This window comes from Acanthopagrus latus, chromosome 7, assembly GCF_904848185.1.
Source record: "Acanthopagrus latus isolate v.2019 chromosome 7, fAcaLat1.1, whole genome shotgun sequence".
NCBI classification, from domain to species: Eukaryota; Metazoa; Chordata; class Actinopteri; order Spariformes; family Sparidae; genus Acanthopagrus; species Acanthopagrus latus.
Genome location: NC_051045.1, coordinates 14,577,880 through 14,605,132, shown reverse-complemented (window position 1 = coordinate 14,605,132; position 27,253 = coordinate 14,577,880). Strand labels below are relative to the sequence as shown.

Here is a 27,253-nt window from a genome sequence, read left to right as displayed (position 1 = left end):
TTTGATTCTCTTATAAACCCCCTCAAAAACGTGTTTCTCAAATGTGAGGGTTTTCTGCTTTCCATAGCTTCATATCTATGTTAATTGAGTAGGTTTTGTTTTATTGAACGTTGGTCACAAAAATGGGATTCTGTTTAAGACAGTTAGCTCACGTACAAGGAGAAGTAGATGAATGTTATTAAAACAGGTTACATTTGTTGCCTCATTTGAAAGAAAGTAGTAAATGCGTAGATCTTAAACATTGTATGTTGATTAATTGGATTCCTTATTCACTCATAATTATATATATGAAATGAGGTTTTTGTCAGTTTACTCATTGTAGCTTCATAGGTCCTTTGAGCAAAACTTTGTATTCTATCCAAATGCAAGCAGAGACAGAAGATTTGTCTTTTCATCGTTGCTGTTTGTGTTCTACATATCTGCCTCCCAAAACTCACTTGTATTGGCAACAGTGTTCTTCCCTTTAATCTATAATTAAAACAACAGATTAACCATCATAGAAAGGGAGGACTATCTGCTTTAATTGTATTTGAGACAATTATGTACAAAATTGAATTTCCCCAAGAGGAATTAAGTACTTCCATTATTTCTTTTGAATTACCACCGATGTGGGAAAATAGAAACACTTGAAGTGTTTCTTCATATTCATTACTGCACAAGAGAGTTGGCCCTCATATGGTCATTGATGCCATCTGCTGACTCGATTACTGCATTACACTTCTGAAATGTGCAGCCTTCTGTTATTTGCCATTTAAAGAAAATGTCATGACAAATTCTTTAATAAAATAAAAAATTTTGTGCTCAGCCGAAAACTACTTAAATGGGTCATGTCAATTTATGCGTAATTCCTTCTGTAGAGTACACTGAACATACCGTATTTCTGACTGAAATTTAGAAAACAAATGAAAAGGGAACATCTGGATCCTTAAATAAATTGTGGAGAAAACACTGAATTTGTTGAAAAAGTGTAACAGCTTTATTGAGATATGGGGCCCTAAAACTCCTTTACAAACTCCATACTACAGTATGACTGAGTCAAAATTGATTTCACTTCACCCCAGAAATGACAAATAAGGTGGGGCTCACATTTTTAAAAAATACGTCTTTACCCAAAAACAAAATTTATACAAGATCCTCCAACAAATACATGCTAAAGAAACCAAAAAATATACTGACTAATCATGGCTGCTATACTAAAAGGGCGACAGTTGCAGCGTTTACTCCTAATATTAAGTTGAAGGATGACTTGCAATACTCTTTTCAGTTGTCATAAGAAATCATCAGACTAATGATTATAACTTTGTAAATACTTTCATTTTCTTTTGGAGTGTAGGTCCCATACATACTATTTTCTAGCCCTAATACAATTTAAATATATATTAACTTCATAAAAAGTTGACAAGTCGGTGATGGGGCCCCCAAACTCCTTTCCCATGATCTAAAAGTTTGACAGCAAGGTGTACCAGACTACAATACAATCCTCTACAACTGAGCTAACCTCTTCAGTCCAGTGTTTACAGTCCGAACACAAGATAATGAAGGCTATCGTCATACAAAAACACCACGTGGACTTTATATTCCCCCTGTCCACTGCATACAATTAGTCACCTTCACTGAAGATGCTCAAGAGATGAAATATCACGGCACTGTATTCAGATCACATTCAGTCGGGTCAAGACGGAGCTGAGCTCATCAACTCTATGAATGAACCTAATTATTTTAGGAGCTCTTCAGGAAACACCTCATTTTCGTAACAAACGGGCGGTTCCTAATCCAGTTCACATTATAAAAAAAAAAATATTTAAAAACTCACTAACTTCTTTCAAGAGCTTAAAAAAACAAAACAAAAAAAATGAATCAGGGCACTTCCTACAAAACCTTTCAGCCTTCAAATCTGCCTCAGGTGTGTAACCTATAAACAGTCAAGACAAAACACCTTTGAAACTGGGACCAGTGACCAGAGAATGTGTGAGCCAACCGTCTCTTCACAACTTAACTAAACTCGAGATTGGTTGAAAATGTAACGTTTCGGGAACATCCAGTCAACCTTTAGTGTTTTTCATCATCATCATCTTCAACTTCAACAACAGGAATTCACCTGCAGTTATTCTTTCAGTTCTGAAATAGCTGGTGATAAATTATTTTACATCCATTTAAGACTTGTGTGTTGGGGGAAAAAAGGCTTGTACATGAATTAAAAATGTATGACTAGCTTGTATTCGACTCTGTAACAAGCCTCTTTCATGTTTAGATGAGTGTTATCAAAAAAGTACATTTAATTTAATTTCAGATTGGCGCCTAATTACAACCTTAAGGCAGCCTGAACCATAAGTCTGCTGTGGTCTTTCGCTCATGAGCAGTAGCTGGTGCAGGATTAGTAACATTGAGAACACAAAATGAGAAGGACATGAACACTTAAAAGCTGCACAGTTCTGTACGTGTCCTTTAGTCAACTGTCCACATGTACTAGAGGGCAGCAGTGGGTTTGATTGCAGGTCAATGCGGTCAAAAATACTTGCAATCCCTTGGCAGCATTACCAAAATATACATGTGTGCGCTTTCTGTTATTGCCATTATATCATCACCTGTTATCCAAGATCCTCTATTAGTCCTTTCTCTTTTGCCTGTACATGAATGTAACAATAGATTAAAAAAAGTACAAAAATCCACTATCAAGCTCTATGAAGGAGCTGCTAGAGCAAACTAAAGTTTGGTTGTGTTTGAGCTAGGCCGTTTTCAGGATTACAAGACTGTTGAACTCCAACGTGCGATGTCACTGAGCCGCAGACTGCTGCTGTCTGAAGGGTCTCTGTGTGAAGCTGAGGGTCAGACAGTCAGACGGTTGTTGGAAGGCTGTAGGGGGCTCCAGGAAGCTGGATGGGCAGATGTGTCCTGTGAGAACTGGTTTTCCTCTTTGCTCATCCCGACTGTACATAGCCGTCGGTGTCTCAGTAGCCTGTCCGTTCTTGAGAAGTTCTGCAGCCAGGCAAAGAAAGATGGGTGGGAAGGAAAGTTAGAGGAGCAATGCTAACAACACTGAAAAGACAGTGGATGTGAGTAGACAGAAAAGTATAGCATACAAACTATGCTGAAACCATGGCTAACTTACCTGATGGCAGCGATCACACTGGTACGGCTTCTCTCCACTGTGCACCCTCTTGTGTCTGTCCAGGTGGTAGCGCTGAATGAACCGCATATCACACGCATCACAGGCATATGGCTTTTCTCCTGAGAACAACCATAAGAGGAACATTTATCAGGACTTACAGCATATTGCACTGGATGGAAGATACTATCAACATTTGTTTTTAAACTGTATTTTGTAATTAAAATCTACTTTTTGAAAGTCCCAACCAAAAGAGCAGCAAAACTATGTTAACAAAAAGAAGTGTAAGGAAGGTTGTAAAGCATTATAATATAAAGATCAAGGATCAAATGAATGACAAATTAATTAATTCAAGATGGCTAGAGTTGGCAGCTTTTTTGTAGTTTAATCCACACAGATGGAGTTTTAAAAGGCTGGATGCTCCCAGAGGTCGACTGGCTGAATAGCAGCCTCACTACACGACTAATACTGCTACGACTGCTACAACTGCTACAACTATCACATACAAAGAAGTGAGAACAGGCCACACTGAAGTGCAGCTGTGCGCTGCGATTTCTCACCTGTATGTGTGAGTATATGTCGTTTGAGGTGGTAGCTACTCCGAAAAGCTCCATAGCAGTGGTCACAGATGAAGTTCTTCTGGACTTTCAAGGAAAGGTCGTCGTCATCATCCATGTCCATTGGTGGAAGGATATGCTATCAAAGAAAACTTAATTAGTCAAAACTGATCTTGACATATATTTAAAAGTGCAACTTTAAAAACAATCCTTACCTCCACTTTCTCTTTCACTTTGTTGGATGACCCAGATTTTTTGTGCTTCTTCTTGGGTTGCATATTCTGGTTTGCCTGCACATCCTTTTCATCCATCATTCTTGATGAGTGATAATCTCCATCTTTTCGGATCAGCTTTTGGAGGAAATAAAACGGTGGTCTTTACAAGTCATTACAGACCACTATTTTACAGTACATACCAAAACAATTCTAACTACCAGTCAAGAAGCAAACACAATTCACATAAAGCTTACAGGGTAACAATTTACTTTAACCAAACTAAATGCAGAGGGTGTCATTATTCTATAATCATTACACAGTGCAATTCTTACGTAGTTCTTTATGAAAGTTATAGCAATAAACGTTTCCATTGTCCGTTTCAATTTTGTTTTTGAAAGCAAAGAGGAAGAAGAAAATCGCAGCTTTAATAAACTTTCTGAGTGATGATGTCTAGTGTTTTCTCTCTTACAAGGGGCGGACAGCTGCCTGCTGAGTGATGGCCCAGGTGGCTGTGCTGCGCTTGTCCGTGGTGAACCTGGTGTCCGTGGTGGTTGTGGCTGTGCTGCGAGTGAGTCTGGTGGCTCTCGGGACTGGCCCTGTGTCCCTGACTCAAGGACGACATCATCCTCTTCTGGCCTGGGATGTTGTTGGCTTGCATGAGGGCCATGCTGGACAGCACCGCCTCACAGCCCAGCAACCCGGCCTGACAACACAAACCACATGTCAGAGCAGAAAGAATGGGCCTCTACAGGACTCTTCACAGAGACATCGAGTCAGGTGAGGGTGAGGGTGAGGCAGCTGAGTAAAGGGAGCAACAGAGAAATGCGTTGGCATTATGTTTGAGACTTCCACTGACCCATTTCATATGGTCTCGAACAGAGTTGTTGGAATGGTGTGTCATCGCCGTGGTTTGAATGCGTGTGTGTTTGGGGGGGAACAGAGGGGGCTTCACTCAAGATGAGGGGTAACAGAAGAGACCACACCCACCCAAATCATCAGGGGCCAAAGCCTGTAAGTAGAGGCATGACAAGATAAGGCTAACATTTTTACATGCTGGAATCAGATCAATTTTTTTTAAGATTTCACATCAAATCTGGATATATGTGCAGAAATTTTGGTCCAGCGTCAATATATAGATCAGGCAAGAAAGCCCCAATGGTTTGGTGCATGCCGTATGCCCATGGGTGACAAAAAACAGGACAATCAGATACAAAAAATAATGACATCCAATGGGTAAAATTAAAACAGTGTTAAAGATAATGAATGCATGTGTAGGAATGATACATTAATCAAACAAATACTTCATACGCGAGGTGAAGGTGAAGGTAATACAGATGTACTGGTCACTTTGCATAGTGCAAACCAATGAATCATTGGGACATTTAACTGTTGCAGTAGCCAGTCGATCACTATATAGCAAACTGTATTTCAGGCGATGAAATCTGGCAGCTGGGTTGTAGATTCAGTGAGATTTCTGCTGTTCCATGTGGGTTACCTTCTGTATTTGCTTTATCTGGATCTCACCTGTACAATCTGCTTCTTTGTTGTTGCTGTGATTCTGTGGCTTTGTTTTACTTGGCATGTTGTTAGCATGACCACAAATTTATTTCCATGGAATTAGGTATCATGTAAAATAACTAATACATTGTGCACTACTCAAAATTAGTGATGGATATTGGGATATTTTAGTGTTTCACTTGATCGTTTTTTGTTTTGCATATCTTAATTTTCATTCTGGGTTTTGTAAATATGTTTGGTCCCCAAAAATGATGCAACACAATTCATGTGATTTTTATTGCATAGCCATGCACATGCATATATGCACCTATATCCCAATATCTTTTGTTGTGTTTATACATACAATACAAACATCTCAAATTTAGATTTTTGGTTGAACTCCAGAGAAATAGTGGTCACACACTTGGCATTGGAAAGTAGATACTTTGATATGAGAACAAATTCCTAGCAGTAAGGCAAATTAAGATAAAATGCACATTGCCCCTCACTGATCGTCACAGAAAATACACCACAGGGAGCATTATGATTATTGCAGTGTTATCTGTAATAACGATAAAATATGGTGCAAGTTAAAATACGTATCACATAAATACAGAACCTTTGCCAGTACACAAACGATATTGTTAAAAAAAACACTAACTAGTGCTTGCTTTCATCAAATTAATCTTTAAATTGAACATCATCTCTCATTTGTAAGCATGAGGCTGTGATGTCTGGTCTATGAAATGCTGCAGTCAGCAGTGGTGAGCTAGCTAACTTAGCGACTCATCCTGAAAGCGTTTTATTCCGCTAGAAAAGTGAGCTTCGTTAATGAAACGGGGACTGAATCGGGAGCACAGTGGAAGGCAACGCAAACAGTTATGGCACCGATTTAACAGTGTGAAGTACGATGAGGGTCTCTGCTACATGAAACAGAAAAGGCTAACCAGCTAGCTAGCCAGTAGTTGGGTTTTGGGACAACACTTGTGTGACTGACCCCCACCCCCCGCCCCAGACAACACAACAACAGCCAGGCAGGGCGTGCAGCTCGGCGCCGACCACAAAATAACGCCTCCCTCCTCGGCTACAGCCGCTACAAACACACCGCTACCGGATTAGAAAACATTTAAGGAACCACGACGGAAAGCTGCTTGAAAACCGACTGCTTACCTTTCGTTTTTAAGAGTTTTGTGGATTATTATTTCTTGTCGCACTTCCAATTTTTCCCCAGTTTATAAACACTGACAGGAAACGCCGCCGGAAGTGCTCACCGGGGACAGCGCTGATTGGCCAGACGCTGTTTCACGTGACCCAAGCGGACTGACCCACATTGGCGGCCATAGTTGTGAGGGAGCTGTGGTGCTGAGGAGCTGCTGGGAAGCAGATAGTTGATGATTTAAACCGCCTGGTAGTTAATCTGCAACTACACTCATAACTGCTTCAGCGATTACGGTAATTTTTCAAGCAGAAACTGACTAACTTGGTTCAATAAAGATCTTTCTTTGCTCCAAACTGTTGGTCACATTATTGGAAACAATATTGGAATCACTTTGGCCAAAAGGAATTTTGATGGGAATCTTTTACTAATTTCTGATATTTTATTGACTACATCCTCTGTAAAATGAATTGCAGTCCTAGGGTTTTATTATTATTAGTGAATTTGACATTTTCACAGATATTAACTTGAAGGCCTATTTAGAGCCCGGCAATGTTATTAGCTGATACTGGCCTAACATGGATGTCACAGTGTTATCCCACACTTGGAATTATTTCTATTTTTTAAATTACAAGTGAAGTTTATTGAATCAGTGCACTGATTACTCATTGATTAAAAGAAAATATCCAGTCTGCGTTACATATGTACGAACATTTTGTATATAAGGGCTGCACAATATATGATTTCAGCATCAGCATCACAATGTACGCATAATAGCAAAATTAGTTTAAAGAAGAACAATACTTTTAATTCACCTTTAAAATAAAGGCCCTCTTTATTCATTCATTCATTCATATATTGGTCCATGTTCCTCTAAATTTGGAAATTAGTATCTCATTAAGACAGCTGTGTAAATCTAGAATACACATTATGGAGTTAATACAGTGAGGTTGTTACAGTCTGTGACGCCATGATAGCAGGATTAATCCACACCCTTGATATTTAGATATACGAGGTATACAGCCATGAGTTAAGTTTGTTCACAAGTCGTTTCCCAGTCTTTCAATTTCATCCAGGAAGAAGTCCATGTCTTTCTTGGAAAGTAGCGGTGAGAAAGCAATCACACGGAAAAAGTTGACCTTGTTTCCCAAAGGTTGGTAGCCCACCATCATAGTGCCCTGTTTCATCATGCGTTCCTTGATCACTGGAGCTACCTGTTAAGAAGAAAGAAAAGGAAGGTGGCCTCCATGTTTTTAACAAAGCATGAAAACTACAAATAATTAAGAAGTTGGTCTGGCTGCTTAATGAGGGAATGAATTAAAATCTCAGTCTTCAGTCTTTTCCCCATCCACTGATGTGAAACAGAAACTTACTTTTGCCAGTCTCTCCTGGTAATCTGCATGTCCTTCCTTCCCCCTCATACTGGGTGGTATAAACCAGAAGCAAACATTCACAAACTCTGGCTGCACATGGAGACAAATACAGACAAGTAATCAATTATTTAGCAGGGATAAACAACTCATCTTTCTCAGCATGTTTGAGATACACTGCATCCTCACCTCACGCAAAAGCTGAAACCCTTCTCTTTTCTTCATTTCCTCAACCAGATACCTGCAGGAGAGTTCAGCTTTTACTTATTCTCCAAGTTTTTTCTGTTTTTTATCGAAAACTTCAGATTTTATCATGCTGTATTAGATTGGATTCTGTGATAAAAACTTTCCTTCTCCCTGTATGTTATATTGACAAAAATGAAGCCTCTAAATACCTAATTAGCTCATAAATTAGAATGGTTCCCTACGGCTGCATGCCATTCTTACCTCACATGGATAAAAGCTTTGTCTACACGCTCTTCCAAGCCAGCAGAGCCAACAGCTTTCCACATCAACCACAACTTCAGACAGTCCACCTTGCGGCTGCATTGCACAGACTTATCCCCGACGTCCAGATTCACATCATAGAATTTGTCCTGCTGGAACAGATACGAGGCGTTGGCGCAGTGGCACCGCTTCAACAAGTTCTGAGGATGTGCAGAAGTTAAAAGATTGTTAAAGATTTTTAAAAAGTTAAACTTTTACACTGTATATCAGATAATTCTGTGGCCTCAGACCGTTGTATCCTGTAGCAGCAGGACAGAACACTGCAGGCCGGCAAGAAGCATCTTGTGTGGATTCCAGCCCACTGAATTTGCTCTTGTCACACACAGAGAAACATTAAATCATACACAAAATAAACACAAAATGTATTGTCTGTATCGCCTCTCAATATGTTGCCTCCATATGATAAAACAGACATATTAATACCTGTCAACTCCTTTCATCAGATGTCTGTGTTGCTTGGAAAACAGCACGCTCCCTCCCCAGGCAGCCTGAAAACACAACAAAACAGACAATACTCTGCATGCTCTAAAGTTTTAACAAACACAATTAGAGAAGCTTAAAAAAAGACCGGGCTGGTCAACAGAAAATTGACTAGTTTCCTCAGGAGGACTCACGTCTACATGCATCCACAGCTTGTGTTTTTCACAGACATCCGCTATGCGGTCCAGTGGGTCAAACGCACCCTGCACTGTGGTCCCTGATGTGCAGCTTACAAGGAACGGCACCGTACCCTGAAAGAAACAGAAATAAAGAAATAAACTGAGAGTGTACCCAGTTTTCTTGCAGTCTGTTCTTTGTGCTGTTATCTCATGGATAAGTACGCGAAAATCCAACTGAAGTGACCCAAATGTGACATATAACAAGACTCACTAAACGTCCGTGAGTTTACCTGAGATTTTGCCAGCGTGATCTTTTCATCCAGGTCCTCTGGAATCATGCGGCCTCTAAAGAATATGAGTGAACACAGATGAAAGTTTAAAATGATGAGGAACTTTTGTTTTTGAATGTATAGAAGCCAGAGATTCATAATAAATAGCAAAAAAAGTCCCACTGCAACACTGTTTTGCTGTGAAACTCCAAAAATTTGTAGACCAAAAAAACTTCACCCCACTTTCCATCAGCATGAGGGTGAGTAGATGATGACTGAATTAAAACTTTTTGTAGACTTTGTGCTTGATAAATGACTTGAATAATGAACTGATTAGGAAAACTAATGATCTTATCAGTTGTTTCAGCTCTTATAAAGAACATTACCCATCATCCACTTTCACCACAATGACATTGTCGGTCCCAATGCCCAGGTAGGCAGCACCCTTCTTCACAGAGTAATGGCTCTAGAGAAAAACACATGAATGCATCTTTCAATCATATTTATGTAGAGACAACAAATAAACTACTGTCTGATCCTCAGTAAACACCTCTGACTCAGTTTGTTATCAATCACTCAGTGACGCAGTCTGACCTCTGAAGATGTCAACACGGTTAGTCGTGGGAGACCCCACAGTCCCCGGCTTTTGACCTCTGGGAAGAGTCGGTAGCGTGCGAGGTTCATGGCGAACATGTTAGAGGTAGAACCTCCGGGGCAGAAGAGACCGTCACCCTCCGTCCAGCCGACCAGCTGCCGCAGCCCTCTCAGGACCTCAGTCTCCATCAGCACAAACACCGGGGCCACCTCATATGTGAAGCTGCAGTTTACACACAAAATGCCAGATCATTTTCAATGTTGTATTTCCTACTGCGGCACATTTAATTACACAAGTTCAGATCTTTTACTTAAGTTTGTGACATTACCCTAATCTTAAAGTACTCCATTTCAAGTAAAAGCACAAAACAATATTATCAAAAAAATATTATGATTTTTTAGTATTTGTATTAGTTGTGTACAGAGACACTCATTTCAGAGTGTTATTGATAATTCTCGAGACAATTAAAGATACTTAATAAAAATTGGTTAGCTCACTGTTTTCGTCTCCCTGATGTTCTGTCGTTCTTGTACTACCTCTTTGGTTTTGGCTGTCCTGTTTCCTAATGCTGGACATAGTTTAGCAGAGCGTGAAGGCTCTGTGAACAGATTGTGTTCAGGACGTCATTGAGCCCTTATCCTTAAATTAGAAGATACAAGTCTGCCGTCTGTTTAAAGAAAAGGTTTTGTTACATTCCTTAAAATCAAGGAGGCCTCACAAAGCCCCTGAAGCTCTGGCGACACCTGGTGGGGGTCAGGAGTCCCAGTTGGGATCACAATGGCAAGCTTGTCCAGAATTTTTAAAATTTTCTTTATTTTATCTTTTTGCATTACTATTCTGTTGATTCTTACAGGTTGGTGTTGAGGGCCTCAGTGAGAAATCTTCCAGCTAATGCGTGATAATCCACCCCACCATACTGCTGATTGAAAAACCGTGGGTGACCTGAAACAAACGAGAAAAAAGTCTCATGATGATAGATTGTTTAATTTCTATTCAATCCATTTCACTGCCTCTGCTGTCCCTGGCCGTCTCACTTGTCTTGATGCTGTACTTGGCCACATCGCTGACTCTCTCCAGGAGCTTGTGTTGTGGCTCCCCTGTTGCCCTCAGCTCCAGATCCAGCAGCCGAGCCAGCTCCTCTGGATCCTTCCACTCACAAACCTGCAGAAAGGAAAAACATTCATAATGAGTTTCTTTCAGATGTTTCACTGCAATCTGACACCATTATGATTTCAGGCTTCACTAGAGACCTTTTGTGAGATGTCTGTGCCCTTGCAGAGCACCTCCTCCACAATAATCTTGAAGGCTTTGCTCAGGAAGAGTTGGCCCTCTGAGTGATCAATGAGAGGCTCATTCAAGTCACGGAGACCCACTTGCTCCTCAGCCTGCCCGTCTGCTACTGACACAGTTGAATGCACAAAGCAACACTTTCACAAAGTTATGTCACAAACAAGAACAGACATGTAGAGCGTTTCATACTTACATGAGGACTGGAGCACGTTTGCCATGTTCACTTTTGATCAGTCAGTGAATCTCTGCCTCTTTAATTTGGCTAGGAAGACGAAGAGAGAGCTGCAAATAGCTGCAAAGCAGAGGCACGGAGAGGGAGGGAGCCGACCCTTGTCCTAGTTAATTATAGATGTGTTAAATGACGCAGGGAGCGGCAGAAACATTACACAACATTAAGTACAAACTCCTGATTCAAGAGTTTGGTTCACATTCATGATTATCTCATGAATAAAACATGGTATTGTGCATTTCATTTAACAATTCTTGTTGGATCTCAACTTGTTGAAAAATCAGATTTACTTAGAACTTTTCAGAGAAAATGGCAGAAACTGATATAAAGACTTTATTCAGGGTGTTGTGATAATACAAAACAACACACAAGTACTGCCTGTCTCACCATCTCAACAGACTTTCACGCATGGTTTGTGTGGCACCAACACGTAATCCAATTAAGACAGAGATATGTAGGTCAGTAGGGAACATGTCAGCATTATCTATTGTGATTACTCATCTGCACAGTAGCGCTGCAACGGACATTCATTTTCATTGTTGATAACCTGCCAATTATTCGTGCATTAATCATGCTCAATCGATTGGTTGTTTGGTCTATAAAAAGTCAAAAGATTATCAGGAATGTCAGTTAATTTTTTTCCAAAGCGAATTATGACGTCTTTAGATGTCTTCTTTTGACCACAATCCAAAAATATTCGGTTCACTGTCATAGAGGAGTTAAGAAACAAGAAATGATCACATCTAAGAAGCTGGAATTAGAGAATTGAATCTTTTTTTCTCCTTCAAAAATACTTCAAGCTCATTAACTGATTGCTACTACTGCACAGACAGATAAAATCACATTTTCTTAATATGAGATAAAATAATTTTTGAGCATAAAACTAATGAAATATAAACATGATTCCACCTCATATAGCAGCCTTGAAGTCATGGGTCGGACATTAAATGTCCTCATTTTTTTCTGTGAAAACAAGTTCAGTTTATTTGTTTTCTCGATATCACAAGTTATTTATGTCATTATCATGGAATAACAAATGCTACTTTCTCACGTGTGTTTACAGAACAAAGAAATGAGCATTGCTCAGCTGTTTTCCCACTTAATAAAAAAAACCATAAATCAATACTATACTCCCCCAGGCTGAACTGAGCTGCATGTCGAAGTGTCCTTGAGCAAGATACTGCATCCCAAATTGCTCCTGACGTGCAGATGCCATCACTGAGGGCCCTGTGATAAGCTAGCGACTTATTCAGGGTGTACCCTGCCTTTGCCCAGAGATAGTTGGGGTTGGCTCCAGCAACAACCCCCGCGACCCCTTGAAAAAGGGATGAAGCAGTTACAGACCATAAAGATCATGGAGAGCCAGTATAATGGTAAAGGTACATTACTGTCTTTGAACAGACCTTTTATTCAGCAGAGCAAAATGTTGCTGTCGGTGAATTTCCATAAAGTCGTAAAGTCTTCAAGGATGTTTTTCCAAGAAATGTAATGTACCCTTATTTTCCTAGAAAAAGAAAACGGGTTTCAGTCTCAGCAGGTACCACACAGTGAAAGCCTCAGTCCATCTCCAACAGGAAGTTGATGCTTTCGGGTGGCAGTGCCCAGTCATCCTGACTGAGCAGGGAGTGCAGGTGAGCAGCAGTGGCTTTTTCCCTCTGGCAGGCCCTCCAGTAACGCAGCATGGCAAACACCCGCTCCACATGGAGAGAATGGTCCTCTTCTATCTGCTCCAGCTTCACAGAGGGGACGTTCAGAACCAGTCGGCCGATCTCCCTCCACGACTTACCAAAGTTACGAGCCACGGTCATCAGCTGCTTCTCCTTCACCAAGCGAGAGCCTGTGAAATGAGACAGAGGCAGATAACAAGGGTGGCGCTGTATAAATTGATTATAGAGGATTATTATTATTAGAGTGTAGTGTGACTCACCATTCCTGCAGATCTGTTTGGATGAAATGTCCACTTGTGAATCAGAGGCTGCTCGTCTCTTTCTTGATGTTTCTTCTTTGTAAACAGAAAAAATGTTCATCTTTAACATGGAAGTCTAACACCCTTTTACAATAAGAGCATACGGAGCAGACTTTGTTCTACCTGACGAGAGCGTGTTGACTTGCAGATCCTTCACAAAGCAAAGCATGGGGAAGGTTTCCTGCAGGGCCTGGTCCTTCAGTAGTTCCAGCAGGCCGTGTGCTGCTTCAGGCCCTCTCTGGAGGACGTGATCGAGCAGCTCGGTCACCTTCTCGCCGGGAACACGGCAAGCTTTCACCTGCTGGTAGCCTTGAGGAGACAGCAGACAGCGAGAGTCCGCATGCTGCAGGACAAAGTCGGCATCGGCACTTAGAATTTCAATGAGCTTGGCCTTCTGGCCTTTGAGGAGCCGGATTTCTGCTGCTGGTTCCTCAGCCATGACTGGGCGACACTTAAATCAGCTCCTGAAGAAAATAACAATCATATCGGAGAAAGTTGGTAACCAATGCAATGTGGCAGTTCAATAAAACTGTTATTTTCTTGGAGACGCTTCATTACTGCATACCGTGATATTTTGCTGTTGCTGTAAGCATAATTTATAAGTGCCTATATTTTTAGACTCGATACATTTCATTTGATTAACTTTATTCCAATAAATAAACAAACAATTATTATGATTATTTCCCTGTTATACCATAATCATGTGTTTTGTTTTACGTCTGCAACCATGTAAATGAGTTGCTGCCTATCTTGGACTCATGTTGACAAACTGTAAAGAGCACAAAAATGTATAGTTAAAGGAATAACTGATTGTTTTCTTATTTGATCTATCTTATTTTTGAAGTGTTGGCCACAGCCCTCTCTTCAAAACACATTATTGTCAGTTCAGTTCGATTCACGAGGCTTTATTGGCATGATATTGTGTGTTGCCAAAGCACATTTAGATCATGAAAAAATAAGGAAGGAAATGAAATGAAAAACTCTGGATTATACCACTAATTTACAGATTAAATAGATAATGGAAATAGATTGATTGGATAGATAATTGTCTATCAAAGTTGAAGGATAGACCGACTCCTGTAAACTATGATTAAACTAATATTCCTCAGATAATCTTAAATCCATGTGTTTAATTTTGTTATTCTGAGGTAACGTTTTTTAACATAATGAAACTACACGATCTCAGTATGTCTGTGTTAATGTCTGGACTTCCTTGTTTCCTGCCTGCACTGCATCTCACTCTGTCTCTCCCTCACACCACATACGACTTTGACAAACACAACGCATTACTATAAGATTCTCTTACCATAAACTGTAACAACATCTGGAGTAACAAAAAAAAAAAATCGACAAACGCTGCTTTTTGCAGACAGAGAGAGCTCTTTCCCTCTGTTTACATGGCCCTGATCACAGACTTCTCTCCTCCCGCCGCTGTTTCTTCTTTCCTTCGGACTGAAGTCTTGGTGTTTACGTCTGTGTGCTTCCCTCCAGCGGACGGAGGGTTTAACTGCAGTGGTCTGACGTAGCTGTGAGGATTTGGTGCCATCTGGTGGAAATTATTACACAAGGTACTTAATCGTGAGAAGCAGCTCGATGAAGAAGAGCTCATGGATAAGAAAAATTGTCCTTACACAAAGTTTAAATTAATGTAAGATGAGACTTTATTGATCTCTGTTGGTAAATTCACAGAGGCAGACTGAGTGGTAGGGAAAAGAAAATACTTGCCTGAATACCTGAATCATTTACATGAGTAAATAATATGAGAATATGAGACCAGACGATCAGAAGAAATCAGGGAGGTGACTGAAAAAGCTACATGCACAATGAAATAAATAGCTATAGGTATCAGTGATGGCATGTAAGTAAGTGCATTTACGTGTAGAGATTTTCAGTACTCTTTCCACCATTATATACAAGTAAATATGTTAAATTTGCTTTCACTTTTGATGGTTAATACATTTAATATCAGATATTTTCAGACCTTCACCTTTACCACTGTACAATCTACTGATGCCTGTCTTGACACATCGTCAGTGATGTTTCTGGAATCATCAGGTGTTTCGGGCCTATCAACACCCATCATACGCCCTCCTCCAGGTGACCCAGCCAGGGCTGATCAGGCCCCAGCTTGTGTCCAGATGGCCTAGCTACCATGCCGCCATGACTCTCCTCTTTTAAGCCACAGCTATCTTGAGGCCCTCTCTGCCGCTTCAGTAGCACTGCGGATGGCTTTCCTTCTCCTCTCTCCCTTGATGCCCAATGTGCTAAAGGCACTGGCCAAAGAACGGACTGCAAAACCTCTACATCTGGCCTCCACTGGGAGGCATTTCATTCTCCAACCAGCCTGCTGACAGTGGCTAACCAGTCCTGCATACTTGGAGAGCTTTCTTTCGAAGGCTTCTTCCAGGTGGTCTGCCAACGGACCTATCAGCTCCAATAGCACAGTTTGATTGGTGGATTCGGATGATGTCAGGTCAAAAGGTAGTTGCTGCGATGTGGCTGGGAAACTTCAGCTGTCGCTTGAGGTCCACCAACAGCTGCCAGTCTTTCACAGAGGTCAGGATACCTGCTGGAGCTCTTCTGGCAGGGGTTGACTGAGCCCCAGCTCAGACAAAGGCGATTGATCTTTTGGAGGGTCGGAACTGCTTTGCCCACACAAGTCCTGCACTGACGGCTTCAGCAATGTTCTTGAGGACTTGATCATGCCTCCATCTATACCGGCCATCTCCAAGGGCCCTAGTGCAGCAGCTGAGGATGTGTTCCAAGGTTTCTTGCTTGGAGCACAGGGGGCATGCCGGTGTCTCTGCTATGCCTCATGTGTGCAGGTTGGACGGGCTGCTTGTTCTCCCATCTGGTCCAGGCTCCCTGTTGTTTCATCCCCACTGTCTTGCAGGATCTTGACTCCTCCACTGCTGCTCTCATCTCCTCCTGAACAAGGCGCTGCCTTTCCTTCCCTTTGGTGTTCAACTGGGGAGTTGGAAAGGATCCAAGCCCAGCTTGGCCACAAGTGACCACACCGACCAGGCTCCTGTAACAGAGCCTTGCTTCATTTGAGTCTTTGTACTGCACCACTTCTCTTGTTCTAGATACCTTTAATTCCTCCTCCAAGGATTTCAAGGGATGTTACAGCTAGTTGTTGCACCCATAGAGTGCGATGCTGCTCAAGCTCTTGGGTAGGCCAAGCCATCTTCGCAGATGGCTACTGACCTTCCTCTCTAGGGACTCAACTGTGGTGATTGGGACAGTATAGACGAGAAGGGGCCACAGGATCCTGGGAAGAATGCCATGCTGATAGATCCAGGCTTTGAACTTACCAGGTAGGCCGTACTTGTCCAAAGATTTCAGCCAGCCATCCAGCACAGAGCAGGTTGATTGGAAGGATGTTGTATCTCTCAAGGTGCTGTCAAAAACCTTGACCAAGTTCTTGACTAGCTGCTCTATGATGGTTGGAATGGCCGCGCCTGCGATGTTAAACCGGATCTTGTCCTCCACCCTTCCTTTCCTCAGCACCATAGATCTTAATTTGGCTGGTCTGAAACGCATCCAGGCCCACTCCACGACCTTTTCGAGTGGTTTCAGGATCCACCGGCATCCTGTGACTGATTTGGTTGTGACTGTAAGGTCATCCGCAAATGCCCTGATGGGTGGTTGCCTATGTCCGGTCTTCTTTCGGGGCCCTCTGCACTCTGGCTCAGCAGACTTGGTGAGCCTGTTCATGGCTAGGGAGAACAGAGTCACAGAGATGGTACATCCAGTGATGATGCTGATCTCCACATTGTGCCAGCTTGATGTGAATGCTCCTGAAGAAACCTTCATGCTGAAGTTGTTGTAATAATCAGCAATGAGATCTCTACACCTGCTGGTGCTGGTGGAGAGTGAGCTGGACTAGCTTGTGTGGAATATACCCAAATGCGTTTTCTAGATCCTGCCATAGCACTGACAGGTTGCCTTTGTTCTTTCTGGCCTCCTGAATTAGCTGTGTCACCACGCTGGTGTGCTCCACACAGCCTGACATTCCTGAGAGTCCACCCCTCTGGACCCATGTGTCGATGTAGGCATTCTTAATCAGGTAGTTGCACAGCTGTTTGGAAATGGCGCTGAAGAGGACCTTCACCTCAATGGTCGAAGTCTTCCTGGCAAGTTTCCCACTGTGCTTTTGACCCAGCAGGTCCTTGGTGAACTTCAAAGGGTTGGAGATAAAGGCAGCTTGTTTGCGTGCCCTCTCATGACGCACCTCCAATGCCACTCCACCCAGCGGAGAACCCTGATCTTTTTTCAAAGGACGCACATATATGGGCTAGGCCAATGCATTCCTCTTCTTCTGCCACCTTGTAGTGGGACTTCAGTGCCTTCATCTACTGCCTGATGTTATGGATCTTCTTGGCGTCCTGCGTCTCACCAGGTGTGGCACCTGTGCGTTGTGTTGCTGCTGCTTCCGACGAGCACGTCATCTTCACTCGAAAGTAATGGAGTAATATCAAAGTAATATCTCAACATAATATCTTGCCTTTTGGATACTTTTTACAACACAGGTATGAATTACGAGTAAAGCATACAAAATAGTATATGCAAAGTATATGTAAAATACAAACTCGATATAGTACTATTACAATACTATGGATTAAAGAAATCTAAGAGAATACTATGATGACATATACTAAATGACATTTACCAAAATATAAAAGTATAATAATAACAATATATTATTATGTTAATCTCATATAGGTGTTATGATGCAATGTAAAATAAAATATTGTTTTGCTGAAAATGGACACTTTTTTGGCTGTATGGTCACCATGGATATTACGGAAAGACACAAAGAGTTAGATAGTTTGGTATGAGAACAAATTCCTAGCAGTAAGGCAAACAAAGATAAAATGCACATTACTCACTGATTATCTCAGAGAATACACCACAGGGAGCACTGTGATTATTGCAGTGTTATCTGTAATAACAATGAAATATGCTGCAAGCAAAAATACATATGAGATAAATACAGACCAAACACAGAACCTTTGCCAGTACACAAACAATATCATTCAAAAAACACTAAGTAGTGCTTGCTTCCATGAAATTAATCTTTAAATTGAACATCTCTCATTTGTAAGCATGAGGCTCTGATGTCTGGTGTCAGGAGTGTTCGTTTATTTGAGAGAAGTCAAACTACGACATACTGTTTACCATTTATTTGGAATTGTATCATTAAGTAAAGCTTGATATCAAAGACTTTCTCTGTTTGAAAAATCACAGGCAGCAAGCTGTTAACTGCAACTAATCGCCCAGAAAAAGATGCACAATTTCAGTCTGCAATGTATTTTATCTTTTGAGTTACAAAAGATGCAGAATTTCTCATTGGTTGAAGCAAATAGATAAGGTGAATAACTTTCATTGGTCCCCGCGACGTATAATGTGTACAGATGATGGATGGATGGATGGAACTTTCATTGGTCAAACAGGTCAAAAAAGGTGGGGAGGAACCATGGTTTAGACTTTAGCCCTCCCATCGTGGGTGCACGAGCTGGTCCCAGCTCCTTGGCAACATGACACCTGCGTTTCCTGGAGACAACACCCTGTTGAGAAAAAAACGTCCCTCTCCTGTCTGCCTGTTCATGCTCATCTTCACATGCGCATCTGCTCTTGTTTTAGTTTCTCGGCTGACTCCCTGAAGCTCACCTCAATGACTCTGAGCAAACTGGCTCATTGGCACATAGCAATTAAAGGACAGCATCTTAGGCTTCACACTTTTAATCGACAGTGTGCTAGTGCCTGGCAGTGACAGTCACAACGCCTTGGACTCAAAAACAGATGCATGAAATAGACAGGTGTTTGTGCACAGTAATTTATGGTAAAGTGGATCATCAGTGCAGGGCACAAGGTCACACGGTCACAAGTGCATAGTGCCTGGTCACAGTGGTCACACTATGCTCAGACAGTCAAAATTAAAATGTATGAATCCTAACACTGGTCTATGAAATGCTGCAGTCAGCAGTGGTGAGCTAGCTAACTTAGCAACTTGTCCTCAAAGCGTTTTATTCCATTAGAAAGGTGCTGGCTAGCCAGTAGTTGGCTTTTGGGACAACACTTGTGTGACTGACCCCCACCCCCCGACCCAGACAACACAACAACAGCCAGGCAGTGCAGCTCGGCGCCAACTACAAAATAACGCCTCCCTCCTCGGCTACAGCAGCTAAAAACACACCACTACTGGATTAGAAAACAGTTAAGGAATCGCAACAGAAAGCTGTTTGAAAACCAACTGCTTACCTTTCGCTTTTAAGAGTTTTGTGGATTATTATTTCTTGTCGCACTTCCAATTTTTCCCCAGTTTATAAACACTGACAGGAAACGCCGCCGGAAGTGCTCACCGGGGACAGCGCTGATTGGCCAGACGCTGTTTCATGTGACCCAAGCGGACTGACCCACATTGGCGGCCATAGTTGTGAGGGAGCTGTGGTGCTGAGGAGCTGCTGGGAAGCAGATAGTTGATGATTTAAACCGCCTGGAAGTTAATCTGCAACTACACTCATAACTGTTTCATTCATGATTACAGTAATTTTTCAAGCAGAAATTGACTAACTTGGTTCAATAAAGATCTTTCTTTGCTCCTGTTGGTCACATTATTGGAAACAATACTGGAAAAAGGAATTCCAAAAGGATTTTTTTTTTTTTTTTTTACCAATTTCTGATATTTTATAGACTACATTCTCTGTAAAATGAATTGCAGTCCTAGGGTTTAATTATTATTAGATATTACGTGTACTTAAGTATTAAAAGTTCAAGTAAATTTAACATTTTCACAGATATTAACTTGAAGGCCTATTTAGAGCCCGATACTGGCCTATCATGGATGTCACAATGTTATCCCACACTTGGAATTATTTCTGTTTTTTAAATTACAAGTGAAGTGTATTGAATCACTGCACTGATGTAATTGATAAATGGAAGCTATCCAGCCTGCGTTACATATGTACGAACATTTTGTATATAAGGGCTGCACAATATATGATTTCAGCATCAGCATCACAATGTACGCATAATAGCAAAAATAGTTTAAAGAAGAACAATACTTTGTATTCACCTTTAAAATAAAGGTCCTCTTTATTCATTAATTCATTGATTCATTCATTCATTTATTCATTCATATATTGGTCCATGTTCCTCTGAATTTGGAAATTAGTATCTCATTATGACAGCTGTGTAAATCTAGAATACACATTATGGAGTTAATACAGTGAGGTTGTTACAGTCTGTGACGCCATGATAGCAGGATTAATCCACACCCTTGATATTTAGATATACGAGGTATACAGCCATGAGTTAAGTTTGTTCACAAGTCGTTTCCCTGTCTTTCAATTTCATCCAGGAAGAAGTCCATGTCTTTCTTGGAAAGTAGCGGTGAGAAAGCAACCATACGGAAAAAGTTGACCTTGTTTCCCAAAGGTTGGTAGCCCACCATTATAGTGCCCTGTTTCACCATGCGTTCCTTGATCACTGGAGCTACCTGTTAACAAGAAAGAAAAGGAAGGTGGCCTCCATGTTTTTAACAAAGCATGAAAACTACAAATAATTAAGAAGTTGGTCTGGCTGCTTAATGAGGGAATGAATTAAAATCTCAGTCTTCAGTCTTTTCCCCATCCACTGATGTGAAACAGAAACTTACTTTTGCTAGTCTCTCCTGGTAATCTGCATGTCCTTCCTTCCCCCTCATACTGGGTGGTATAAACCAGAAGCAAACATTCACAAACTCTGGCTGCACATGGAGACAAATACAGACAAGTAATCAATTATTTAGCAGGGATAAACAACTCATCTTTCTCAGCATGTTTGAGATACACTGCATCCTCACCTCACGCAAAAGCTGAAACCCTTCTCTTTTCTTCATTTCCTCAACCAGATACCTGCAGGAGAGTTCAGCTTTTACTTATTCTCCAAGTTTTTTCTGCTTTTTATCGAAAACTTCAGATTTTATCTTGCTGTATTAGATTGGATTCTGTGATAAAAACTTTCCTTTTCCCTGTATGTTATGTTGACAAAAATGAAGCCTCTAAATACCTAATTAGCTCATAAATTAGAATGGTTCCCTACGGCTGCATGCCATTCTTACTTCACATGGATAAAAGCTTTGTCTACACGCTCTTCCAAGCCAGCAGAGCCAACAGCTTTCCACATCAACCACAACTTCAGACAGTCCACCTTGCGGCTGCACTGCACAGACTTATCCCCGACGTCCAGATTCACATCATAGAATTTGTCCTGCTGGAACAGATACGAGGCGTTGGCGCAGTGGCACCGCTTCAACAAGTTCTGAGGATGTGCAGAAGTTAAAAGATTGTTAAAGATTTTTAAAAAGTTAAACTTTTACACTGTATATCAGATAATTCTGTGGCCTCAGACCGTTGTATCCTGTAGCAGCAGGACAGAACACTGCAGGCCAGCAAGAAGCATCTTGTGTGGATTCCAGCCCACTGAATTTGCTCTTGTCACACACAGGAAACATTAAATCATACACAAAATAAACGTAAATAACTGTATTGTCTGTATCACCTCTCAATATGTTGCCTCCATGTGATAAAACAGACATATTAATACCTGTCAACTCCTTTCATCAGATGTCTGTGTTGCTTGGAAAACAGCACGCTCCCTCCCCAGGCAGCCTGAAAACACAACAAAACAGACAATACTCTGCATGCTCTAAAGTTTTAACAAACACAATTAGAGAAGCTTAAAAAAAGACCTGGCTGGTCAACAGAAAATTGACTAGTTTCCTCAGGAGGACTCACGTCTACATGCATCCACAGCTTGTGTTTTTCACAGACATCCGCTATGCGGTCCAGTGGGTCAAACGCACCCTGCACTGTGGTCCCTGATGTGCAGCTTACAAGGAACGGCACCGTACCCTGAAAAAAACAGAAATAAAGAAATAAACTGAGAGTGAACCCAGTTTTCTTGCAGTCTGTTCTTTGTGCTGTTATCTCATGGATAAGTACGCGAAACTCCAACTGAAGTGACCCAAATGTGACATATAACAAGACTCACTAAACGTCCGTGAGTTTACCTGAGATTTTGCCAGCGTGATCTTTTCATCCAGGTCCTCTGGAATCATGCGGCCTCTAAAGAATATGAGTGAACACAGATGAAAGTTTAAAATGATGAGGAACTTTTGTTTTTGAATGTATAGAAGCCAGAGATTCATAGTAAATAGCACAAAACTTCACCTCACTTTCCATCAGCATGAGGGTGAGTAGATGATGACTGAATTAAAACTTTTTGTAGACATTGTGCTTGATAAATGACTTGAATAATGAACTGATTAGGAAAACTAATGATCTTATCAGTTGTTTCAGCTCTTATAAAGAACATTACCCATCATCCACTTTCACCACAATGACATTGTCGGTCCCAATGCCCAGGTAGGCAGCACCCTTCTTCACAGAGTAATGGCTCTAGAGAAAAACACATGAATGCATCTTTTAGAGACAACAAATAAACTACTGTCTGATCCTCAGTAAACACCTCTGTTTGTTATCGATCCCTCAGTGACGCAGTCTGACCTCTGAAGATGTAAACAAGGTTAGTCGTGGGAGACCCCACAGTCCCCGGCCTTTGACCTCTGGGAAGAGTCGGTAGCGTGCGAGGTTCATGGCAAACATGTTAGAGGTAGAACCTCCGGGGCAGAAGAGACCGTCACCCTCCGTCCAGCCGACCAGCTGCCGCAGCCCTCTCAGGACCTCAGTCTCCATCAGCACAAACACCGGGGCCACCTCATATGTGAAGCTGCAGTTTACACACAAAATGCCAGATCATTTTCAATGTTGTATTTCCTACTGCGGCACATTTAATTACACATTACACAAGTACTCAGATCTTTTGCTTAAATTAAAGTGACATTACCCTAATCTTAAAGTACTCCATTACAAGTAAAAGCAAAAAACAATATTCTCTAAAAAAAAATAAATAAAAAAAAATTATATATATATATATATATATATATATATATATATATATATATATATATGTATATATATATATATATATATGTATATATATATATATATGTATATATATATATATATATATATATATATATATATGTATATATGTATATATATATATATATATATATATATATATATATATATATATATATATATATATATATATATATGTATATATATATATGTATATATATATATATATATATATATATGTATATATATATATGTATATATATATATATATATATATATATATATATATATATATATATATATATATATATATATATATATATATATATATATGTATATATGTGTGCAGAGACACATTTCACGAGACAATTAAAGATACGTAATAAAAATTAGTCAGCTTACTAGTAAAACAATGCATCATATACTGTTAGATGTTTTGCGGGTAAACCCTTAAACTGAAAAGTAATTAGTAACCACAACTTTCAAATAAATGTTGTGCAGTAAAAAGCACAATATTTTCCTCTAAACTGCAGAGGAAACTGATGACTCCTGACTAGGTGACAGATTTCATATTATATTCACATTATATTCAAGGCACAATAATAACAGTAGAGACATGTGTAATAACCCACATAGTGACAACACAACTGTTTGTGTAAAGTGAATGATTTTTGTTTACTGTAAATATTGCAGCAGATGTGTTTTTATCCCGATGTTTTAGGAACTCTTGATACAATTTGGTCTGTATTATGTTTCTTTAAACAACTTATTATTATTTGTTTGGGTTTTTTTTTTCAGATTTCAAGATTCAGTGTTTTCTTCTCCCAGATGTTCTGTCGTTCTTGTACTACCTCTTTGGTTTTGGCTGTCCTGTTTCCTAATGCTGGACATAGTTTAGCAGAGCGTGAAGGCTCTGTGAACAGATTGTGTTCAGGACGTCATTGAGCCCTTATCCTTAAATTAGAAGATACAAGTCTGCCATCTGTTTAAAGAAAAGGTTTTGTTACATTCCTTAAAGTCAAGGAGGCCTCACAAAGCCCCTGAAGCTCTGGTGACACCTGGTGGGGGTCAGGAGTCCCGGTTGGGATCACAATGGTAAGCTTGTCCAGCAATTTTTTAATTTTCATTATTTTATCTTTTTGCATTACTATTCTGTTGATTCTTACAGGTTGGTGTTGAGGGCCTCAGTGAGAAATCTTCCAGCTAATGCGTGATAATCCACCCCACCATACAGCTGATTGAAAAATCGTGGGTGACCTGAAACAAACGAGAAAAAAGTCTCATAATGATATATGGTTTAATTTCTATTCAATCCACTTCACTGCCTCTGCTGTCCCTGGCCGTCTCACTTGTCTTGATGCTGTAATTGGCCACATCGCTGACTCTCTCCAGGAGCTTGTGTTGTGGCTCCCCTGTTGCCCTCAGCTCCAGATCCAGCAGCCGAGCCAGCTCCTCTGGATCCTTCCACTCACAAACCTGCAGAAAGGAAAAACATTCATAATGAGTTTCTTTCAGATGTTTCACTGCAATCTGACACCATTATGATTTCAGGCTTCACTAGAGACCTTTTGTGAGATGTCTGTGCCCTTGCAGAGCACCTCCTCCACAATAATCTTGAAGGCTTTGCTCAGGAAGAGTTGGCCCTCTGAGTGATCAATGAGAGGCTCATTCAAGTCACGGAAACCCACTTGCTCATCAGCCTGTCCATCTGCTGCTGACACAACACAACAGTTAAATGCATGAAGAAACACTACTTTCAAAAAGTTATGTTACAAACAAGAACAGACATGTAGAACATTTCATACTTACATGAGCATTGGAGCATGTTTGCCATGTTCACAGTTTTGATCAGTCAGTGAATCTCTGCCACTTGAATTTGGCTGGGAAGATGAGGAGAGAGCTGCAAATAGCTGCAAAGCAGAGGCACGGAGTGGCAGGTAGAGGGAGGGAGCCGACCTTTGTCCTACTTAAACACAGATGTGTTAAATGACGCAGAGAGTGGCAGAAACATCACTTATACTATGGTCTGGGGGAATACTTGATTCTGATTGGCTGCAGGGTGTCCACTAATCCCTGATACATGGACACCTACTACTAAGTAGTTCCAGTCAAACTGTCTGTTCACTGTTCTAAATTAATGCGCTGGCTAGAGTATCAGCCTGTCTCTGAAATGAGTGACCATAGCAACGGGAACGCAGTCAAAGCCTCTGTTGACAATTTATTGCAACAGGGCAACAAACTAACAATGATGAGTGACTTCAGCATTTCTTTTAACCTATTTGGAGAATATGACAACTTTGTTGACTGGGATGCAGCTGAAGAAAGAGAAAGTGCGAAGAAAAGAGAGAAACGGCACAAGAAGTTAACACCGGGAGAATTAAATCAAATACAAGATGAAAAAAACACCCAGTGTAGTCCGTCAGTCCTTCAGCGCCTTAAACTCTGAACACCACAGAATGGCGACTGTAACACACAAGCTGCAGAAAGTACACTTCCCCTCTGAACCTCCTGCTACTTCGTATCACAAAAGCCAATAGTCTCACATCCCGTTCGCTGTTCATCTCTCTACTTCAGGCTGCGGCCACAGTAATGTTAATGTTACACACGGCCGGTCATTTGTTCGTGAAACTCTTGATATTGATTTGAGGACAATGACATGACTGGTTAGCTAGCTAGTCTTGTTGTTAAACATACTATAAAATTATACTGACTGTCAACTGCACGCAATGTTATTGACCTTGAATCTTGCTAGCATAGCGCTAGCTTTCTGGCTCATCGCTGAGCGGACTAGAATATCTCCCGTAACCAAGTCGTATCTCAGGTCCGTCCTATTTTTTGGAGGAGTGAACAACGTTTCCATTGCATAAAAAACTCATGGTAGGGTGCAGATTGTTCCAGGTATTAGTCAAACCCCGGGGCGTTACCATGAATACTAAGTTACTGCTTCTGAATAACTTCATATTTTGATTGTAAAACACATGAAAATATAAAGTAGTGGTCTTAATTTATTTTATTTGGCAAGTGACCATGGTATGCCATGGTATGCCATGGTCACTTGACCATGGATAATGCCCTTCGAGGTGTCCATCATCAGGAATAAATGGATTTAGCGGAGGCAACCGTTCTAAGGCCTCCGCGTCGTCCTCTAATTCCTAATGATGGACGCCTTGTCGGGCATTATCCCTTACCTGATTCAGTTTGTTATCGATCCCTCAGTGACGCAGTCTGACCTCTGAAGATGTCAACACGGTTAGCCGTGGGAGACCCCACAGTCCCCGGCTTCTGACCTCTGGGAAGAGTCGGTAGCGTGCGAGGTTCATGGCGAACATGTTAGAGGTAGAACTTCCGGGGCAGAAGAGACTGTCACCCTCCGTCCAGCCGACCAGCTGCCGCAGCCCTCTCAGGACCTCAGTCTCCATCAGCACAAACACCGGGGCCACCAGTGTTGCCAGATCTAGCGAGAGAAACAAGCAAGTGGGTCTATGAAAACAAGCCCCAAACAAGCGACTTCTGTGGTTGTGTAATAAATGAATGAATGAATGAATGAATAAATACTTTGCACACACACGTAAATATAACCCTTAACCCAGAAATGTATTGCATTGTATCACTGGATTTATTATTGATTTTATATGTCATGATCCTTTTTTGTTTTAGTTCCAGGACTTCAAAACAATATGACATACAATACAATAGGAAGAGGAGTCCAAAACACCCACGACCACCAATATTTATGAGCGACTTTACAGAAAAACAAGCCCAAAATCGCTTCTGATAAGCGGACTTGGCAACTATGGGGTCCACCTCATATGTGAAGCTGCAATTTACACACAAAATGCCAGATCATTTCAAATATTGTATTTCCTACTGTGTCACATTTAATCACACATTATACACGTATTCAGATCTTTTGCTTAAGTTCAAGTGAC

The 27,253-nt window shown here is 41.0% G+C and overlaps 4 protein-coding genes and 1 long non-coding RNA gene across 11 annotated transcripts; 1 reads left to right on the top strand and 4 right to left on the bottom strand.

The window, feature by feature from the left end:
* Positions 1-953: 953 nt before the first annotated feature.
* znf740b (zinc finger protein 740b) lies at positions 954-6,646 on the bottom strand. Of its 2 annotated transcripts, XM_037103542.1 has the most exons (7): positions 6,546-6,641; positions 4,735-4,887; positions 4,348-4,581; positions 3,879-4,013; positions 3,667-3,802; positions 3,110-3,228; positions 954-2,976 (listed from the first exon to the last, which is right to left on the bottom strand). In XM_037103542.1, exons 2-7 carry the CDS (start codon positions 4,777-4,779, stop codon positions 2,827-2,829), a joined length of 819 nt encoding a protein of 272 aa, XP_036959437.1. In that variant the 5' UTR covers positions 4,780-4,887; positions 6,546-6,641; the 3' UTR covers positions 954-2,826. The 2 variants fall into 2 exon arrangements, with proteins under 2 accessions (XP_036959437.1, XP_036959438.1); XM_037103543.1 differs by lacking the exon at positions 4,735-4,887 and having other exon boundaries at positions 6,546-6,646.
* A 659-nt stretch (positions 6,647-7,305) lies between these two features.
* csad (cysteine sulfinic acid decarboxylase) lies at positions 7,306-22,713 on the bottom strand. 4 transcript variants are annotated; one of them, XM_037103527.1, is made up of 14 exons: positions 11,355-11,534; positions 11,122-11,267; positions 10,906-11,032; positions 10,723-10,813; positions 9,871-10,093; positions 9,663-9,742; positions 9,298-9,352; positions 9,023-9,139; positions 8,832-8,896; positions 8,639-8,720; positions 8,349-8,548; positions 8,091-8,142; positions 7,905-7,994; positions 7,326-7,745 (listed from the first exon to the last, which is right to left on the bottom strand). In XM_037103527.1, the coding sequence occupies exons 1-14, from the start codon at positions 11,377-11,379 to the stop codon at positions 7,572-7,574; spliced, it is 1,527 nt and encodes a 508-aa protein (XP_036959422.1). In that variant the 5' UTR covers positions 11,380-11,534; the 3' UTR covers positions 7,326-7,571. The 4 variants fall into 4 exon arrangements, with proteins under 4 accessions (XP_036959424.1, XP_036959423.1, XP_036959422.1 ...); XM_037103525.1 differs by having other exon boundaries at positions 7,327-7,745; positions 11,122-11,270; XM_037103529.1 differs by lacking the exons at positions 9,663-9,742; positions 9,871-10,093; positions 10,723-10,813; ... (1 more) ...; positions 11,122-11,267; positions 11,355-11,534 and adding an exon at positions 22,514-22,713 and having other exon boundaries at positions 7,306-7,745; positions 9,298-9,399.
* zgc:174906 (uncharacterized protein LOC571548 homolog) lies at positions 12,344-14,814 on the bottom strand. 2 transcript variants are annotated; one of them, XM_037103546.1, is made up of 4 exons: positions 14,663-14,814; positions 13,480-13,820; positions 13,318-13,389; positions 12,344-13,227 (listed from the first exon to the last, which is right to left on the bottom strand). In XM_037103546.1, exons 2-4 carry the CDS (start codon positions 13,793-13,795, stop codon positions 12,947-12,949), a joined length of 669 nt encoding a protein of 222 aa, XP_036959441.1. In that variant the 5' UTR covers positions 13,796-13,820; positions 14,663-14,814; the 3' UTR covers positions 12,344-12,946. The 2 variants fall into 2 exon arrangements, with proteins under 2 accessions (XP_036959441.1, XP_036959439.1); XM_037103544.1 differs by having other exon boundaries at positions 13,318-13,392; positions 14,663-14,812.
* On the top strand, positions 17,684-20,646 carry LOC119022561. Its single transcript, XR_005075975.1, has 2 exons — positions 17,684-17,758; positions 19,682-20,646. It is a non-coding gene; the product is annotated as an uncharacterized LOC119022561 (long non-coding RNA).
* Positions 20,430-26,672, bottom strand: LOC119022554 (cysteine sulfinic acid decarboxylase-like). Of its 2 annotated transcripts, XM_037103531.1 has the most exons (15): positions 26,513-26,672; positions 25,134-25,287; positions 24,890-25,035; positions 24,674-24,800; positions 24,491-24,581; positions 22,908-23,130; positions 22,720-22,799; positions 22,412-22,466; positions 22,137-22,253; positions 21,946-22,010; positions 21,751-21,832; positions 21,461-21,660; positions 21,203-21,254; positions 21,017-21,106; positions 20,430-20,857 (listed from the first exon to the last, which is right to left on the bottom strand). In XM_037103531.1, the coding sequence occupies exons 2-15, from the start codon at positions 25,156-25,158 to the stop codon at positions 20,684-20,686; spliced, it is 1,527 nt and encodes a 508-aa protein (XP_036959426.1). In that variant the 5' UTR covers positions 25,159-25,287; positions 26,513-26,672; the 3' UTR covers positions 20,430-20,683. The 2 variants fall into 2 exon arrangements, with proteins under 2 accessions (XP_036959426.1, XP_036959425.1); XM_037103530.1 differs by lacking the exon at positions 26,513-26,672 and having other exon boundaries at positions 25,134-26,108.
* Positions 26,673-27,253: the final 581 nt, after the last annotated feature.